The sequence below is a fragment of the Rhinopithecus bieti genome, unplaced genomic scaffold (assembly GCF_001698545.2).
Source record: "Rhinopithecus bieti isolate Rb0 unplaced genomic scaffold, ASM169854v2 scaffold_21703, whole genome shotgun sequence".
Classification (NCBI taxonomy): domain Eukaryota; kingdom Metazoa; phylum Chordata; class Mammalia; order Primates; family Cercopithecidae; genus Rhinopithecus; species Rhinopithecus bieti.
The window spans coordinates 2,139,269-2,157,318 of NW_016812332.1; the positions used below are offsets into that span (position 1 = coordinate 2,139,269).

General features: G+C 39.9%; 1 protein-coding gene across 1 annotated transcript in view; it reads right to left on the bottom strand.

Moving 5' to 3' along the window:
• The window catches only part of AKAP6 (A-kinase anchoring protein 6), a 642,313-nt gene that overhangs the window by 398,338 nt on the left and 225,925 nt on the right, over positions 1-18,050 (bottom strand). The window contains 1 exon segment of the mRNA XM_017895900.1: positions 15,500-15,857. Within this exon segment, the coding sequence (XP_017751389.1) occupies positions 15,500-15,823 (324 nt within the window). The 5' untranslated portion in view covers positions 15,824-15,857.

Here is an 18,050-nt window from a genome sequence, read left to right on the forward strand (position 1 = left end):
CCATGCCCGGATAATTTTTGTATTTTAGTAGAGATGGAGTTTCACCTTGTTGGCCAGGATAGTCTCGATCTCTTGACCTCATGATCTGCCTGCCTTGGCCTCCCAAAGTGCTGAGATTACAGGCGTGAGCCACCATGCCCGGCCCCTTTTCTTTTTTTTTTTTTTGGACAGTCTTGCTCTGTCCCCAAGGCACACACACACACACACACATCTCAGCTCACCCTACCAGAGCCACAAAATCAGCAAGCAGTATTTAGATTGGGATAGAATCATAATCAGAACTACTAACATGTCATGTAGCATCAGAGAAATTTCAAAATTCTTCTAAAGAATGATCTTGATTTTTACAACAACCTTCAGAGGTGAATATTTGCAGCTAAGGAAATTAAGGCTCATAGAAATTACTGAGTTGCCTAGTGTCCAACTTCTAGTAAGTAGCAGAATCAGGAGCAGAACTAGGCCTGCCATCTCCAAATCCTGGGGGCTTTCCACTCTGCCTCTCCTGGAACCAGCCAGCAGGCAAGAAGGAGGCATGATGGTAGGCATGACAACTGACTATCACTAATTTGAAGAACTCCCATTCCAGCCATTAAAAGCTGGCTGATACTAAAGAGGCATCAAGCTTTTATTGCTGTCAGTGTGCTTCTGAAATCTCTGACGCAGTTTGAACTAAATTAACCGCTATCAAGAAAAGGGGCCAGGACATCTCAATATACCTTATAAATTTGGGAAGACAGCCCCAATCTAGTTTCAAGAATACCTTCAACTATTTTAGCAGTTACTACCTACTTGCTTGGAATCTAGTTTGTTCTACTTAAATTAGATTATCAGTCCTCAGGCCATGTGACTCAAGGTAAAAACTGGCAGTTGATTAGCAGGGCCTCTTTCTGAAGCCTTTCCCTTCCCTCTTTATGGGACCAGAGCTGTCTTCTCCAGCAGAAAATCTTTTCTAAGAAAGTATTTATTCTTTTCCTTTTTTTTTTTTTTTTTAAGATGGAGTCTAGCTCTGACGCCCAGTCTGGAGTGCAGTGGCACTATCTTGGCTCACTGCAACCTCTGCCTCCCGGGTTCAAGCGATTCTCTTGCCTCAGCCTCCTGAGTGGCTGGGACTACAGGTGTGCACCACCATGCCTGGCTAATTTTTTTGTTTGTTTGTTTGTTTTGTATTTTTAGTAGAGATGGGGTTTTACCATGTTGGCAAGGCTAGTCTCAAACTCCTGATCTCAAGTGATACATCCACCTTGGCCTCCCAAAGTGCTGGAATTACAGGCATGAGTCACTGCACCAGCCTGGTATTTATTCTTGATGTAAATGGAAGTGAATGCATTACTTCTCCCAATGACATTGATTTTTAACGCCTAACTTCTAATTATAAAAAGCCTTTGTAGAGGGTAAAGGAAATTCAGCTATTAAAGAGCAGACTAGAGAGTTAATTTGTCAAGGTGATGATCTTTCTTGCAATCTCATCTTCTACCTGGGAATGAGAGCTTCCCCAAAGTTCCTGATGCTCATACGTATGTGAGGAAACCTAATGTAAACAAGAATCCAGGTATCTATCTTTTGCTAAACATTGTAGAATCAAGATTGTAGAATCAAGTATGCATTGCTAATATCTCCCTTTAGAATAATATCTCCCTTGTAGAATCAAGATTGTAGAATCAAGTATGCAATGCTAATATCTCCCTTTCTCTCTCAGAATCTTTCCGTTTTGAAATCAGGAAAAAAGTAAATTGAAAAAGCACTATGATATAGTATACTACAGGTATTAACTTGGAGTCCCCCATGAATGGGTTTCAAAGGATCTCTTGATATAGTATGCAAAATATTACTGGCACGTGTGTGCAACATTTATAGATAGTTTATGGTTTACATCATATTCTCAAAAAATTACCGATCTAAAAAGCTTAACACAGACTTTAGGATTAGGAAGACCTAGTTTTTATTCCCAGCTCTACCACTTTGTAGTGGTGTGATTTTAGGCAAGTAAATTACCCTCTCTGTACCTCGGGTCCCACACTAAAGGGCCAGGTATTAAAGATTAACTGAGATAATACATGTGCTTTGAGGAAAACAAAGCATAAAGGATTGGTAGCTCACTCATATTATTACCGGAAGAGTAAAGGACTTGAGAAACTTTAAGAGGAAGAAAGGGTCCTCACCCAGATGCAGAAAAAGTAGATTGGGGATCAAGGCCACAAACTTGGCAAAATTTACGGTTTGCTTAGGATGTACTTGGTTATTGTCACGAAATGTTAGGGTTAGAAGGTACTCTGTAGTTCCCTCCACTTACAGTGAAGAAGCTGAGACCCAGAAAAGAGAGGCATTACCACATTATAAAGTTACTAATAAGATGAGGATGCCAGATTTTGGTTCTAGTCCAGGCAATTGAGAACGAAGAGAAGCTGCCACTGAGGTATTGTTACTCAACTACAAATGAAAATCACTCAATTTACCTCATTTATAGATGTTTTCCTTCCCTGAAAAGGATCTTCGGTCCTGGGCATCATTAATCAAAATGTTCAGTGCATTTCATTTCTAGTTCTTCCCATTTGCTGTCCTTACTACAGAAAAAGCAGTGTGCATGGGTAGATTTGTAACTGATTTAAATATGTCAGTATACTTGTTTTAACCTTTGAAACCAAGACTCTCACCGTAGGAGCTGTTAGAATGCCATGAGTGAGCACATCCTCTCACTTGGACAGAAAATGGATGTCAATGAATTATTAAGTTGCCAACTAGTCCAAGATGGAGGGAGATGCATAATTCTACTTTCTCTTAAACATGACTATGTGATACACTGACAATTTTGAAGATTTGAATTAATAAAAGACTTTCAAAGGGTTTCAAAATTTAACTTGACCCAAATTTTAGGTTATATTAACTGGAGTCTGCTGTCTTTGAAGAAACTTAATTAAGGTTACTCAACATCTCATTCTTATTTTTAAAAAATGTCAAATTTTTCTCTGGGTTAATTCCAGGAAAATTCTGCTTTTTTGGCCAAGTCCTAACCCCAAAGCTTCTATGAACAATTACACTAATTTTAAAATACTAGTGAATACTTGCAAATGAAATGTCCTTGGGAGGTTATGGTTTTTTTAGTACGCCAGTGCCACTTAGAAAGAGCAGAAGGAAAATTTAAAATTATAACACGAGGATTCAGTCAATTAGTTGACCAAAATAGAATTTACAATTTTATACAAAAAAGTAGGAGAGGCCGGGCGCGGTGGCTCAAGCCTGTAATCCCAGCACTTTGGGAGGCCGAGACGGGCGGATCACGAGGTCAGGAGGTCCAGACCATCCTGGCTAACCCGGTGAAACCCCGTCTCTACTAAAAAATACAAAAAAATTAGCCGGGCGAGGTGGTGGGCGCCTGTAGTCCCAGCTACTCGGGAGGCTGAGGCAGGAGAATGGCGTGAACCCGGGAGGCGGAGCTTGCAGTGAGCTGAGATCCGGCCACTGCACTCCAGCCTGGGCGACAGAGCGAAACTCCGTCTCAAAAAAAAAAAAAAAAAAAAGTAGGAGAAACTGCCCTTAAAAAGCTCTTAGTTTTGTCTGAGGAAACTAGAAAACAACATATGAAAAAAGCAAATAAGAATGCAAGGTAGTAAACACTGGTGCTAAATTATGTATTAAGAGACAAGGTGCTCTCAGAGCAATGCAGGCTGAGTGTGCATGAAGCTTTTTAAGTAGAGAGATGAGTTGTTTGCTAGGCCTTGAATCACTGGTTTTAAGTCAAATATGGCTGGGAATAGTTGTAAAGGTGGAATTCATGCTGTGATGTCTAGCTGGGGTCATAACATGGGGAGAGGGAAACATAATCATCTTAAATAGTTTCATTTCAGAATAAGAATTTTTTGCTATCTTTGGCTAACAAATCTATAAAAATATCAATAAAAGACTGCAAACAAATAATTTAAGTGTGATGAGTAAAAAAATACTACATTTGCTTTTTAAAATAAAAGTAGAAACCCAATTCTATCAAATAAATACATTGTCTTTATAAAGCCTTGTGCTTTAAGTGTCAGTAAACTTGTTCTGGAAACCTGCAACACATTCATGGTATTGCATTTTTAAAGGTGTACTGAATTTTAAAATAACCACATTAAACGGTTATAAAATGTTTATACTTCAGATCCTGTGGCAGACATTTGCTTGTAGATCTATAGGAAATGCTAAGCCCAACACTCTTGAAAATTTAAAAAAAAAAAGATGTCTACTAGCTTTAAGAAAACTTACCATTTTCTAACAATCTATTCTTATAAGTCTATAACTTAATCTATGACAGTAAAATAAATAATTTTGAAATACAGATATCTCAGGTTTAATCTCAGGTTTATAACTACTAGGAAGAGATACATGTAGATCACAAGAAGCAGAAAGGAGAAAAATGAAAAGGAAACCTTGTATCCTACATATACAAATAATATCTTCTGTATTAATCCATACAAAGTTTAGATTCATTTTTATTTACCTAGCTCGTTACTCATTATAAAAGAGCATAATCCAACAGATTATGGGATAACTACCAGAATTAACACATTTATATAGAATTGAGCACATCAAGTACATATGGTATTTAACAAATAGTTTTTGCCATTATAACGAGGTAACTGTGGTACACTTATACAAATCCTATATTTGTCTATGCAAAATATTGCACAGAAAATTCAAATAAGCTAAAATACACCATCCCTGAATCTCTTATAGTAATGACATCAAGTTATCAACCAACATAATTTACCTTTAAATATTCTTCAATGCATTATATATAAAACCGCAAATAGAACTTTTGAGGTGAGGCTTTCTCCCTCAAATCATCCCTAAATACAAAATGTCCAGCACATCTCGGAATCTGATTCACACCCTCAGATTTCCAGTACAGGTATGGGAACTAGCTTTCCCTAAGGAAGATCTGCCAATTATTTACCAATCTATTAGTTTGTATGTATCTAATCAACAAAATAAAGGAAACAAGTTTTATGCTCATTGTCTCTGGATTTCAAAGTCATACAAATGTATCAACACAGATATGAATACAGAAATAGAAATATGAATGAATATAGGAATAGAAAAAAAATAGCTGGAGTAGTAATATCTCAAATTGAATGCCATGTCCATGATTATGTTACGATAGACATATGAAAATAAGGGGAGAACTGGCAGGGCACAGTGGCTCACACCTGTAATCCTAGCATTTTGGTAGGCCAAAGCGGATAGATCACTTGAGGTCAGGGGTTCAAGACCAGCCTGGCCAACATGGCAAAGCCCCATCTCTACTAAAAATACAAAAAAATTAGCTGGGCATGGTATCACATGCCTGTAGTCCCAGCTACTCAGGAGGCTGAGGCAGGAGAATCGCTAGAACCAGGGAGGCAGAGGTTGCAGTGAGCCAAGATTGCATCATTGCACTCCAGCCTGGGCAACAGAGTAAGACTCCATCTCAAAAAAAGAAAAAAGAACCAGAAAACCTACAGAAGGATTAACCAGCTTGGCTGGCAAGATGGTTTAACCAAGCAGATGACATTTTAGCTATGATTCAGAGTACGTACAGCAATTTTTCCAGGCAGAGAAGTTTGGGGTAAAGAATGAGGTAATTTCCCAGAGAGAGAAGAAAGAAACCATATTCCAAGGTATGGATTTATGAATGAGCATGGCTTGTTAGAGGTGCAGAAAGGAAAATGTCAAGAGAGGGAATAACAGGCCAGCTGGTCTAGATTTTCAAGGAACTTAGAGGCCATGCCCAAGAATTTGCACTGTGGGAGGACAGATAGAAGTTAACAGAAGTAAATGCTATACTTAAATGTTTTATGAAACAACATTTTATTCCTAGTTACTTCCAAGATAGGAGCATAGATACATACATAAGAGGTAGTCTCCTATGTGGTATTATTTGAAGAACTCAAGAATCACCCTTAGTGACAATCTCTCTCCTCATCACGCCTGACTCACTATTACAGAAATGGATTCCATTTTCCCTTTGCAGAGGTAAATGTTGAAGATGCAGCCATTGTTAACACTATTGCTTGAATTACTTTATAGAAGCTTTTAATAGAAATTACATTTTTGGAAAGAAGAAAAAATGCAAGAAGCACAGAAGACCTTCTTCATAATTTGCCAAAGGCCAGTTTGTCAGACTTTTGAACTCATTCTCCAGTAGACCTTATAATCATTCCCTCTTTCTTGAGAGAAGTAGATCACTTCTCATACTGAATTTCACATATTCCTTTTCAATTTAATGATATATTTGGCAAATCTTCCTTATTCAAATAATGAAGAAAATTGGTACATTAAAGTATCACAGAACAATAGAAGCAGCTTACACCAAAAAGCCCACTGATAACAGCCACATTGTTAAAGTGGACAGAGAAGAGATTTCTATTCTGTTCCTTTTTATTCTATTCACATTTATACAAAGAAAAAACAACCCTCAGCCCTAATAGCAACTGACAAGAGACATATAAGTTCAGTTTGAGCCTGATGAGGACAAATTAAACTGAGAAAACCAATTGCCTCTAACTCCTCTGCTTGGTGTCTGGTCTGATGAACTTTTTCTTGCCTCCCACTTCCACCACCCAAGCCCAGCTACTCTGCATCACTTACTCAACAGCCTCATAACTGTCTCACATCTCTCCCCTTTCCAGACTAACCTGAACACACTTGCAAAATCATCCTAAGACACAGTTTTATTTTATCGCATTATTACTTTGTTTGTGGGTGTCTTTATGACTACTGTAATCAAGTCCAGACTTCCCTGAGCCATTTTAAGTTTTTGTGGTCCTTCATAATGTGTTTCCACCAGGCTCAATCATATGTATATACCTCCCATTATGCCTTGGATCCAGACAAGAAAAGAACCATTCTGTCTTTCATATCCAAAACACCTTTGCCTACACAAAGATGTTTGTATCTCCCATGACTATATAAAATAGCCACATAAGGCCCTGCAGGTGGTACACTGCACAACTTCAACAGGTGCCATTCATATGTAACCTGCAAAACCATAGATGGGCAGCCCTGTGCCTGGACTGCTCTGTAAGATGATTTCTAGTTCAAAGAGGAGTTGTGAAAATCAAATGAGAGAGAAATATTTGCCTTATCTGGATTGGGTTTTTCTTTTGTATTTAAAAAGTTAAGATAATAACATAAGATAGTACATTTAAAGCACATAGGTAAGTGTCTGGCATGTACTTATTCCCTTCCTTCCCTTTGCGTATACTGACTTTATGAAGTTACTTGAAAAACTGAAGAAGTTCAAACAAATCATGTAGAAGCCCTTGCTCCTGAGGAAAAAAAAAAAAAAAAAAGTGTATTTAAATCCTTGGCTGTCTGTTTGGAAGGAAGGAGGAATAAATGGAACAAGCAAGATGTATCCAAAAATCCTCTGCTCTGAAGCATCTCCTTCCAGGTGCTGTCAGCTTTGGCTGTGCAATGGAATCACCTGGGGAGTCTTTAAAAGACAGATGCTTGGGTCCAAACCCAGATTCTGACGTCACTGCTCTGGAACATGGCCTGGGCAATGGTTTGTTGTTGTTGTTGTTGTTGTTTTTGAGACGGAGTCTCACTCTGTCACCCAGGCTGGAGTGCAGTGGTGCGATCTCGGCTCACCGCAACCTCCACCTCCAAGGTTCAAGCAATTCTCTGCCTCAGCCTCCTGAGTAGCTGGGATTAAAGGCACCCACCACCACGCCCAGCAAATTTTTGTATTTTTAGTAGAGACGGGGTTTCACCATCTTGGCCAGGCTGGTCTTGAACTCCTGACCTTATGATCCACCCGCCTTGGCCTCCCAAAGTGCTGGGATGACAGGCGTGAGCCACCGCGCCCGGCCAGACAATGGGTTTTTTAAAGTTTCCCAGGAGACTGTACTGTGCAGCCAAGGGTGAGAACCATGGTCTCTACACATGCCACAGCTTGAAATCAATTGATTTGTTAACATTTTTCATTAAAGATGTTCATTTCTTGTTCCACCCACCTCCATGTTAGGATACTAGTCATTCACACCTTACTTCCTTTTCACTTTAATTGTATTACGTTTCCCCTATTTTGAGATGTAAAATTTTGAAGACAGCGGAGTGGGCAAGGTAGTAACATAGGCACCTTATTCAAGGTAGCTATGACACCCCTACTCAAAGAGACCCCAGGACTTCATCTATGTCCCCATTTCAAATTGCTCACATTCCTACTTATGATGAATTAAAATACACATAGGTTGGATCTTCTTAATAAAATAAGCCCCCTACCCTCACATTCGTTCCTCTTAACTATCTAATGTAAGAAAACCAGAATTTTTTTTTTTTTTTTTTTTTTTTTTGAAACGGGATTTTGCTATGTTGCTCACACTGGAGTGCAGTGGCTATTCACAGGCATGATCCCACTACTGATCAGCATGGGAGTTTTGACCTGTTCCATTTCCAGCCTGGTTCAGCTCACCCCTTCTTAGGCAACCAGATGGTCTTCTGCTTCCAGGAGGTCACCATATTGATGCCGAACTTGGTGTGGACATCCGATTGGCATAGAGCACTACTGCCCAGGACTCCTGGACTCAAGCAATCCTCCTACCTCAGCCTCCCCAGTAGCTGGTACTACAGGCATATGCCTCTGTACCTAGCCAGAACTATTATACCTTATAGCCACTCAAATTTCTCACATCCGTAGAAGGATATGAAGCCAGTGCACCAAAATAGAAAGAATATTAGACTTAAGACTCAAAATATATTATTTGACTCCCAAGTTGATCACTTAACCTTTTGAGACTCAGTCTCCTCATTTCTAACAGAGGGTTATTGTGAGGATTAAATAAGATACTACAAGTAAAACTCCTAGTGTACATTAGATACTCTATGAATTCAATTGAAGTGAAAACTCTCAAGGCAAGGAAAGAGTTAACTCATATACTATCTCTGGTAGATGCCCCTAAAAATATCTAATCCTGTGAGACCACAAAAACAGATGGCTATTGTTCAGTGAGAGCTCATGGTGACGTTATTAAACCAACATCTTTAAGTAACAAACTCCAATAACACTTCTCTAATCAAAGTAATGCCAGTTTCTTTAGATTTTTTTTCAAACTCCTTTTATGAAATGTATTACTTTTCTCTAAACTGTTTTCACTATTTCTTTCAAATTGCAAAATCTGTGATAATCTTCAGTTTCCATGCTACTTTTGCTAATAAAAAATTACACAGCTGTACAATCTGTTAGATTGATTGAGCCACCTCAACAAATAAGGCTCCCATTCTGAGCTCTAAATACATTAGTGCATATGGCTAAGATTCATGTATAGCCAAAGATCTTCCACAATTATGTGCCAGGAATCACCAACATTAATTTTTCTATATCTTAACCAAGAGTGTTCATAAGTAGTCCAAAACAGGTGCTAGGTCTGAGGCTTATATCATCTCCCCAAATCATGATGAAAATACATTAATCATTCAACAATCAAAAAAGGATTTATTTAGCACTTAGCCTGTTTTCCAGCATTGGATGGGGAAGAGAGAGAGATAATTACTTGACAATTAATTGAGATAGATTTTTTTTCCCACATCATTGGGTCTTCTAAATATCTAAAATTAGCCATTCAAACATCAGACATCCTTTTTATTTCAACCATTTTTATTAGTTGATGATACCAAATATTCTTACACAATCTTAGCACTAATTGTAGAAAGAGCATTTCCACTAATAAGCATCATAATAAAACCACACTCTCTATACACTTGACCACTAGTATCCAGCCTCCCTAAGAAGACACCCTAAGGAAAACATAGTCAGTCATTCTGACTACTATAACAGAACACCTTAGACTGGGTAATTTATAAACACTAGAAATTTATTTCTCATACTTCTGGAGGCTGGAAAGTCTAGGATCAAGGCTCCAGCAGATTCTGTGTCTGGTGAGGGCTTACTCTCTACTTCCAATATGGCACCCTGTTGCTGCCTTAGCTCCCTGGAACCTTTCTTTATGAGGTCACTAATTTCATTAATGAGGGTAGACCCCTTATTACTTAATCAGCTCCTAAAGACCCCACCTCTTAATCCTATCACATTGGCAATTACGTTTCCACATATGAATTTTGAGATCATAGCACCAATCAACCATAAAAAGGATTACAGTCACAAATCTGGGCTTTGGGAAAATAATAAATGTTAACATCCTCATACCCATCAACAAATACATCAACCTCATCTTCCAATTTTCAGAGATTTGGGATATGCTTTTGGGGTTGCCATTTTAATGGGTATTTCATGTAAATTTTAATCCCATATAAGAATTAAAACAATAATGTTACACAAACAGCAGCAGATTACATTTCCTTGCATAATATGTTCCAAAATTAAAGTATACATCAAATATCTTGAGGAAAGTTGGGAATGGCCTAAAGCAGTCACTATCAAACTGTTCTGGCCTTGACTCAAAGAAATACATTTTTACACCATGACCAAGAACTTGGTTTTAATTAAACCAAGTTTTACAACATAGCACTTATCATTATTCATGAAATCCTTTTCTAATTCATATTCAGCTCTTTAATTCACTAAATTGATTTCACAACCTGCTAAATGGGTTAAGATCTATTTGTTGAAAAATAGTGATCTAAAGGGCGAAAATGAAAATAACTACTCTTTTCAGAAAATAAAGATATTTTGTCTTCAATGTTAAACCAGGGCTTATAATATTTAAGATGTACTGGAAACCACTCAAAGATGGTATGAATTGAATGCTTCAGGCTTTAACACACAGTCAAGTTAACATTAAGATCAGAATCCAACAAGCCAGTAACTTTTAATGTCAGAAGTTAAGTTCCACTCAGAGTTCGTTCTCCTTATCAAAAATTTATGAGAATCCAAGGGCATGTTTTAGATATGCCCATGAATCAACCCTGGCTGTTGCTCACTGTCACGGCTATGGACCCTAGTCTCCACAGTTGTCACCTTGGTGGCACCACTGCCATCTGAGCCAACGCTTACTAGTTATGCCCCAGCAGTGGAAGAAAGAGAATAATCTTTCCCTTTTGCATCTGCTGAACAAGGGGAAAGTTGGCTTCAGCCACTGGGGAGGTCCTCCAAGTCACAACCATAGCCCTTTCCCCTCATTAGTTACCCACACTGCCCTGGTGCCAGCCCAGGTTCCAGGGCTGGGAACATACTGTACCACAACTCACCATCCCCTTTCCTCCCCCCACACTGGGGCAGATCTTTGTCCCATGGTAACAGAGAATCCTCTCCCAGGAGCCCCATCATCCTTAGACTTCCATCATCTTCAGTCCATCAGGTCCATCTGATGTCCCAAATCCCAGCTGTGGAAAGGATTCAATCCTTTTTCCCAGTAGGCCCTCCAGACCCCATGTGATCACTGGGTATGTGCATTAACTTCAGATGTCAGAGGCATCACAGCCTGGGTACAGTCCAGTCAGAACATCTTGTAAACAGAGTCTCTGTTGACTACTCTAACTTTGAGAGTCACATCAAAATCAAAGATACAGACCCAAATCTCATATGGAGGTGGCTTAGGACAGAATCTATCTAATGTGGGTTTTTGGGGAGCTGATTCCAGAAAGTCACTTCAAGACTTCTGTCTGTTATCCAGCCATTTCATTTAGCCTATGCTAGCTAGTCTACACCTTGTCTCTTTCCTGCTATCATGTTTCCAGGAAAACAAATAATATTCTCCCTGAGACGACTGTTAATCAGGAAGCAGAGATACCTACTTTACCTTTTTAGCACCCAAATACATTCACCCAAACCAGAGGTCTCAGTTAAAATCAAAACCTTTTAAGGTTCTTGATCTGGTTTTCCTGTACAGCACAGCTTCTGAATCCAAAGAAGGGGGAGAGATTCTAAATTTGGTTCAGCTGGTTTCTCATACTTCTTACTGAAGAATATCTGGAAGCTAAGAAGCAAAATACGAGGGTTGCATTTTCAGTTTTAAAAATAATGGAAAAAAATACTCAGTATATTTCATTGTTTCCAATTTTAATCTCTGTTTTATTCACTCTCAAGAGCAATCACTCCCCCATGGGAACTTTATAACAGTTGTCTGTAGTTCATTCTGGAGGTAAAATTTCCCCTAAGAACTTGGAAATAAGGGAGATAAGAGTGGTCTCTGGGAAATAGACTTTAGGATCAACACGACCAGAAGATAAAATCACTTCTAAAGAAAAAGAGTGGCTCTGGGTTTAAAAGACCTGGGACTATGCTTATTAACCAAAATTATTACCAAAGAAGGAGTACAACAAAAAGGGGGATGTGAGAGGGGCCAGGCACAACCATTCACAGAAGAAGAATAGACTTTCCTGGGCAGACTCCCCAGGCAAGATCCCCCAGACTTCTGAACTACTCACAGACCTTTCCTAATGGGAGAGCAATGCTCCAAACATATTGGGCCTTGATTCATCCAATGCCTTTGTCCTAATTCAGCCCTCACTGAGCAGCCTTCCTTATGTGACTTGCTGTGCAAGCCTGTCTATGGGGAAAGAAGGCACTGACCACATAGTCTTGGACTCACCTATACAACCACAGGTGTGAACTGAATCCTCTCTAAGTGCCTGGCCCTGTCCTAGACAACAGACGTACAATAGAAAACTCAACAGTTCAGGTCCTTAGGGAAAACACAAACAAGCAAATAAATAAGTAACTGCAGCTAGTAATAAGAACCATTAAAAAAATAATAATAAAGGCCACGTCTGTAATCCCAGCACTTTGGGAGGCAGAGGCTGGAAGATTGCTTGAGCCCAAGAGTTCAAGATGAGCTTGGGCAACATGGTGAAATCCCGTCTCTACTATACAGAATACAAACATTAGCTGGGCATGGTGGCATGCACTTGTAGTCCCAGCTACTTGGGAGCCTGAGGCAGGAGGATCTCTTGAGCCTGAGAGTCAAAGGTTGCCGTGAGCCCAGATTGTGCCACTGCACTACAGTCTGGATGACAAAGACCCTCTTTCAAATAATAATAATAATAATAATAAAGCTAGGTGATGGACTAGATAATGGCTGGGTGGTAGGTGGTTTAAGAAGAGGGATCAGGAATGGCTTATTTGAAAAAAAATGACATTTAATTTAAGAGCAGAGACAGAGCCTACCCCAAACATTTTTTTGGTTTTGTTTTGTTTTGAGACGGAGTCCTGCTCTGTCACTCAGGCTGGACTGCAGTGGAGCAATCTTGGCTCACTGCAAGCTCTGCCTCCTGGGTTCATGCCACTCTCCTGTCTCAGCCTCCCAAGTAGCTGGGACTACAGGCGTCTGCCACCATGCCTGGCTAATTAGTAAAGACGGGGTTTCACCATGTTAGCCATGGTCTCGATCTCCTGACCTCGTGATCTGCCCGCCTCGGCCTCCCAAAGTGCTGGGATTACAGGCGTGAGCCACTGCACCCAGCCCCAAGCATTTTCTAAAAGCATTTTCTAACTATGTTTTTTAAAAAGTCATGTATTGACACAATGGTAGAGAAGAGCATGATGAAAAGACTTAGAACCAGCAATGCGAAAGAGAGTATGAAGTGTGTAGACAAGTTAGGTAATGGGTAGCTTCTTTTTTTGTGTTTGCCCTTCACCAAACACGGCTGAGGCTCTACTTCCTCACTGCCAATCCCTGCCCAACCCTCTCCCAGGCTTGCACCCCCAGATGTTAAACATGACTGTGCCTCTGGCTGATACCCCGGTGAGGATCCAGCATCTGCCATGTAACAATGGGGAAAGAGAGCTTCTCTGCAGAGGGAACAGGAAAAGCTGTCAGAGAAGAACAAACCCAATGCTTCTTTGGAACTTACAGTGAATCTGGAGCTTTATGAACAAGGGGAAAAGTACAGGAGCCAGGATCAGAGAAATAGCCAAGAGCAGAGCCACAGGAAAAAGCTTTAGTTTTATTGTAAGTCCAGTAGGAAGCAAGTAAGTGACATGACCTCATTTGCATATTTATTTTTATTTTATTTTTTTGAGACAGAGTCTCACTTTGTCACCCAGGCTGTAGTGCAGTGGAGCATGAGCAGCCTCAACTTCCCAGGCTCAGGTTATTCTCTCGCCTCAGCCTTCAGAGAATCTGGGATTACAGGTGCATACCACGATGCCCACCAAGAGAAACTTAACTAAGCAGATTAAGCGATACAACCAAACACTTGTGTAGACCTTTTCTGAGGCCACATGCAGTAACCAGAGCTCCTTGACTTAGAACTCAATGTGGAAAGGCTCTATTGGTTAAGTAACCTAATGAAACAAGTACCCCAAAAAGTCATGATAGACATCCTAGAATAAAACGAACATAGGACAATTTATATTTATCCCCTTAATAGTTATTGATTGAGTAATTACTATGTAATTACTGTGTTGACTTCATGCCCTCCTGGGGCTCCTTTCTCAGCAGGGGAGACAGACCATACTAAGGGATGGAGCTGATGGAGGTGGGTGTGAAATACCTTTTGACCAAGGTAAGCAGGTGATAGGCAGTTCCAATGAGAGAAAGACCCTTGGTTAAGCTGCCCCTAACGGGCTCAGGATCTGCTGAACCAGTCTGAGAAGGCTGAACCTGCTCTGCTGTAGGCTCTATGCTTCATTTTAAGTGCCCATCTTTCCCCCTCAGGCTGATGGCTGCATCCTGTAAACCATTTAAGTGTTAAGATCCAAGAATGCTTGACTTTTCATTTCAGATTATGTAGGATGAACCAGTTTAGGTAAAGGAAGTTTCCTTAGTATCACTTCCAATTGACTAGAAATTTACCATGGGGTTTGTGGCCAGTGCCCTGACTGGCTATAAACAGGTCTTGCTCTGCAGGGTCACTGACCTGAGTGTGTATTTCCCTCAAGGACCTGGGAGAAAGGAGTGACTATGGCAGGGCAAGGTTCACCTTATCTTGAAGTCCCTAGGCCAAAAACTTTATTAGTAGCACTCTCAACTAGCACCTCCATTTCATTATTGCCAACAGTCAGGCTTTTAAAGGGCTTCAGAAGCTACAGACTTTTTTTCAATGTCTGAACTTTAGATGAGTTGTCATAAAATCACCTTTGTTCTACATGATGCATTGTGCCTGGATGAAACAACTCATTGTAAAAGGAGAACATTGCCCTTCCCCACCATGTCAGAATTCAGTGTTTGCCACAAAGGCAGCATCAGCTTCAACTGAAGATAATAGTCACATACACATACTCACAATCACAGCTGAGTGTGATATTTTACCTATGACAGTCTTTTATTAAACCCTTTGTAAGAGTTTTTAAATACTTTTATTCTTTATAACTTATTTGGATAACACTGCACAAGAATGCCCCTCCCTTTCCCCATTTCTCTGCACTATCACCAAAGGCCAGTTGTATTCTAGATAATCAGCACACAAAGTAAAATCAGAAAAGAATTAATTATTTCCATGTTTACCTATAAAGATAATGGTTTGAAACCTGTTACTGTGCTTTTCTTCCTGGACAATTCCTCATTGGAAATTACAGAACACAGGCTCTAGGTGCCACAGCCTTTTGAAAACTTCTATCCTGAGAGGATCACAGACCTTGCCTTACCTTTAGTTGAACTAGATGTACATCCACATGCTTGCTGTCCGAATCCTGCTGGACTGAATAGGTTAGGTCTCGGACCCTCTCTGAGGTCATCCGGAGCCAGGTCTCAATTTCAGGTAAGTGGAGCACAATCTTCCAGTCAGCCCCTGTGTGTAGTGGGGGTGGCTTTTCATACTGCTGGTCAGAGTCCATGTCCTTCATTGCCTCTTCTCCCTCACCCTGCTCCACAGTGGGGGTCACATTGATGGCCATGGGTGAAGCATCAGTAGCCATGGGATCCAGGTCCTGTGACCTCAGGGGGGAAAGTGTCACGCTCATGGTTAACATGGAGAAGTCTAAACCTCACTTCTTTCCAAAACAGCTGAAAGGCAAGAGGAAAGAAGAAAGCAAGAGTCAGTCAAGATTGCCAAATAAAGAAATGATACTTCACAGAAGAAACAGGATTTCTAAATTAAGCCAGATTTCTAAATTAAGAAACCACAGCTCATAATAAAAACAGAAAGAGGTGTTTTGATTTTCTACATGGTAGCCCCAAGAGCCAGGAAATAATATGAACATAAAACCACTGTGATATTGCCTACTACCCCCCGCCACCCCATCTATTTTCCCTCATTTCTTAGTAACAAAATCCGAGTTTTCAGCTGTTCATATTCCTGCCCAGAATTTAAAACTACATTCCCTATCTCCTTTGCAGCTAGGTGTGGCCATGCTCTGGCCAATGAGTGGAATTGTTGTGTTGAAATTCTGGGAGAGCTGCTCACAGGGAGCTGACTCAATTAGGAGGGGCTCCCTTTATGCCCTTCTACTTTCCTCCCCTTCTTCCAGCCTGTAACGTGGACTTGATGGCTAGAGCAGCTGGCAACCCAGACCCAGAAAGGCCTTTGACTATGACGGGTGGAGGATAGTGGAGCACGGAGGTAGAAACACGGGTCCCACACGATAACAGAGGAGCTACCATACCAGGTCTGAGTGCTGCCCTGTACTTCTTTTATGTGAGAAAAAAGCCAAGCTTTTATCTTGTTCAAGCCACGATTATTTTGGGCTTTTCTACTAAAAGTATCCAAACATCATTTTGACTGTAAAATCAACATATTCAATACATGGGACAGCTACAGTGGGAAGATGTTCTAATTGCAAAAAACACTGAGCTGAATTCAGGAGATGTTGCTCCTTTCTATGATTTGTTAGCTAAATAATAACCTGTGACAATCCCAAATCTTTACTTTCCTAGAAAATATAAATCATGGATTGTACTGAATAGATCTAATTAACTCTCAATCTAAATTACATTAATATTTGATTATATGGAATTTTTAGAGGTTTCTGGAATTCGAAGGGTAATAAATTGGTCTGAAATATATAAACAGTAAAATATTAACCAAATAAGTTAAAATAACATAAGTGTAATTCATCATAAAGTAAGGTTGGGTTTTAAGATAAATTTAATTAGTTTAATTATCCAGCTATTAAATTTATCTTTCTTCTGGAACCAGTCTAGTATAACAACAACTTTTAGGCTCTTGTATTTTAAAATAAATAAGCACTATTTTAGTCTCAGGAGCAGCTTTTCTACTCAAGGCAATGAATTTCTTTTTCTTTTATAATTTTTTGTCTGGTTCTACATATTCAAGTTAGTTTACACCGTTATTCCCCCAAAGATGAAAGGTGACTCACCAAAAGATCAGAAATTAAATGTGATTGTCAAAAAGTAGTTCATATTTGTAAAATAACAAATATTCAACAACAGAAGCAAAATTATTTTTACATACCAAAAGAGAGGGGAAACTTTTAGAAACGCTTCCAATTTGACTAGAAACATGTATCTTTCCATACAGGAACGAGGAGTGGAAATTAAAAAGACTTGTTGAGTTGACAAAAGCCTTAAGACTAAGTCACTCCTATGACATATTTTTTCAGAATCTTTCCAATACTGCAGCATAATCCCTTTCTCTAATTTCTCAAGCATCTAACTTTTGAATTAAATGATGAGGAGAAGGCCAGGCGCGGTGGCTCACACCTGTAATCCTAACACTTTGGGAAGCGGAGGCGGGCGGATCACCTGAGGTCAGGAGTTCGAGACCTGCCTGGCCAACATGGTGAAGCCCCATCTCTACCAAAAATACCAAAAATTAGCCTGGTGTAGTGGCGGGAGCCTGTAATCCCAGCTACTCAGGAGGCTGAGACAGAAGAATCACTTGAATCCGGGAGGGGGAGGTTGTGGTGAGCTGAGCTGAGATGGCACCATTGCGCTGTAGCCTGGGCAACAAGAGTGAAACTATGTCTCAAAAAAAAAAAAACCAGAGAGAATTACAGATAAATTTTTAAAACAAAGTTATTTGTAAAGAGCAAAATATGTCTTAAGTAGGTTTACCACTTTCATACCTGCCTTAGAGAATGGCTTCAGGCTTCAATTCGACAGCCTTCTCCACCTGATTGCAAAAGGCAGAAATCCATATCCCACACTTTTTTTCTTTCCCATGAATATAAGGCAGACACCCCACATTTTTAACTATGCTTGTATTCTGTTTTAAAAGTAATAAGAATACTAGACCCA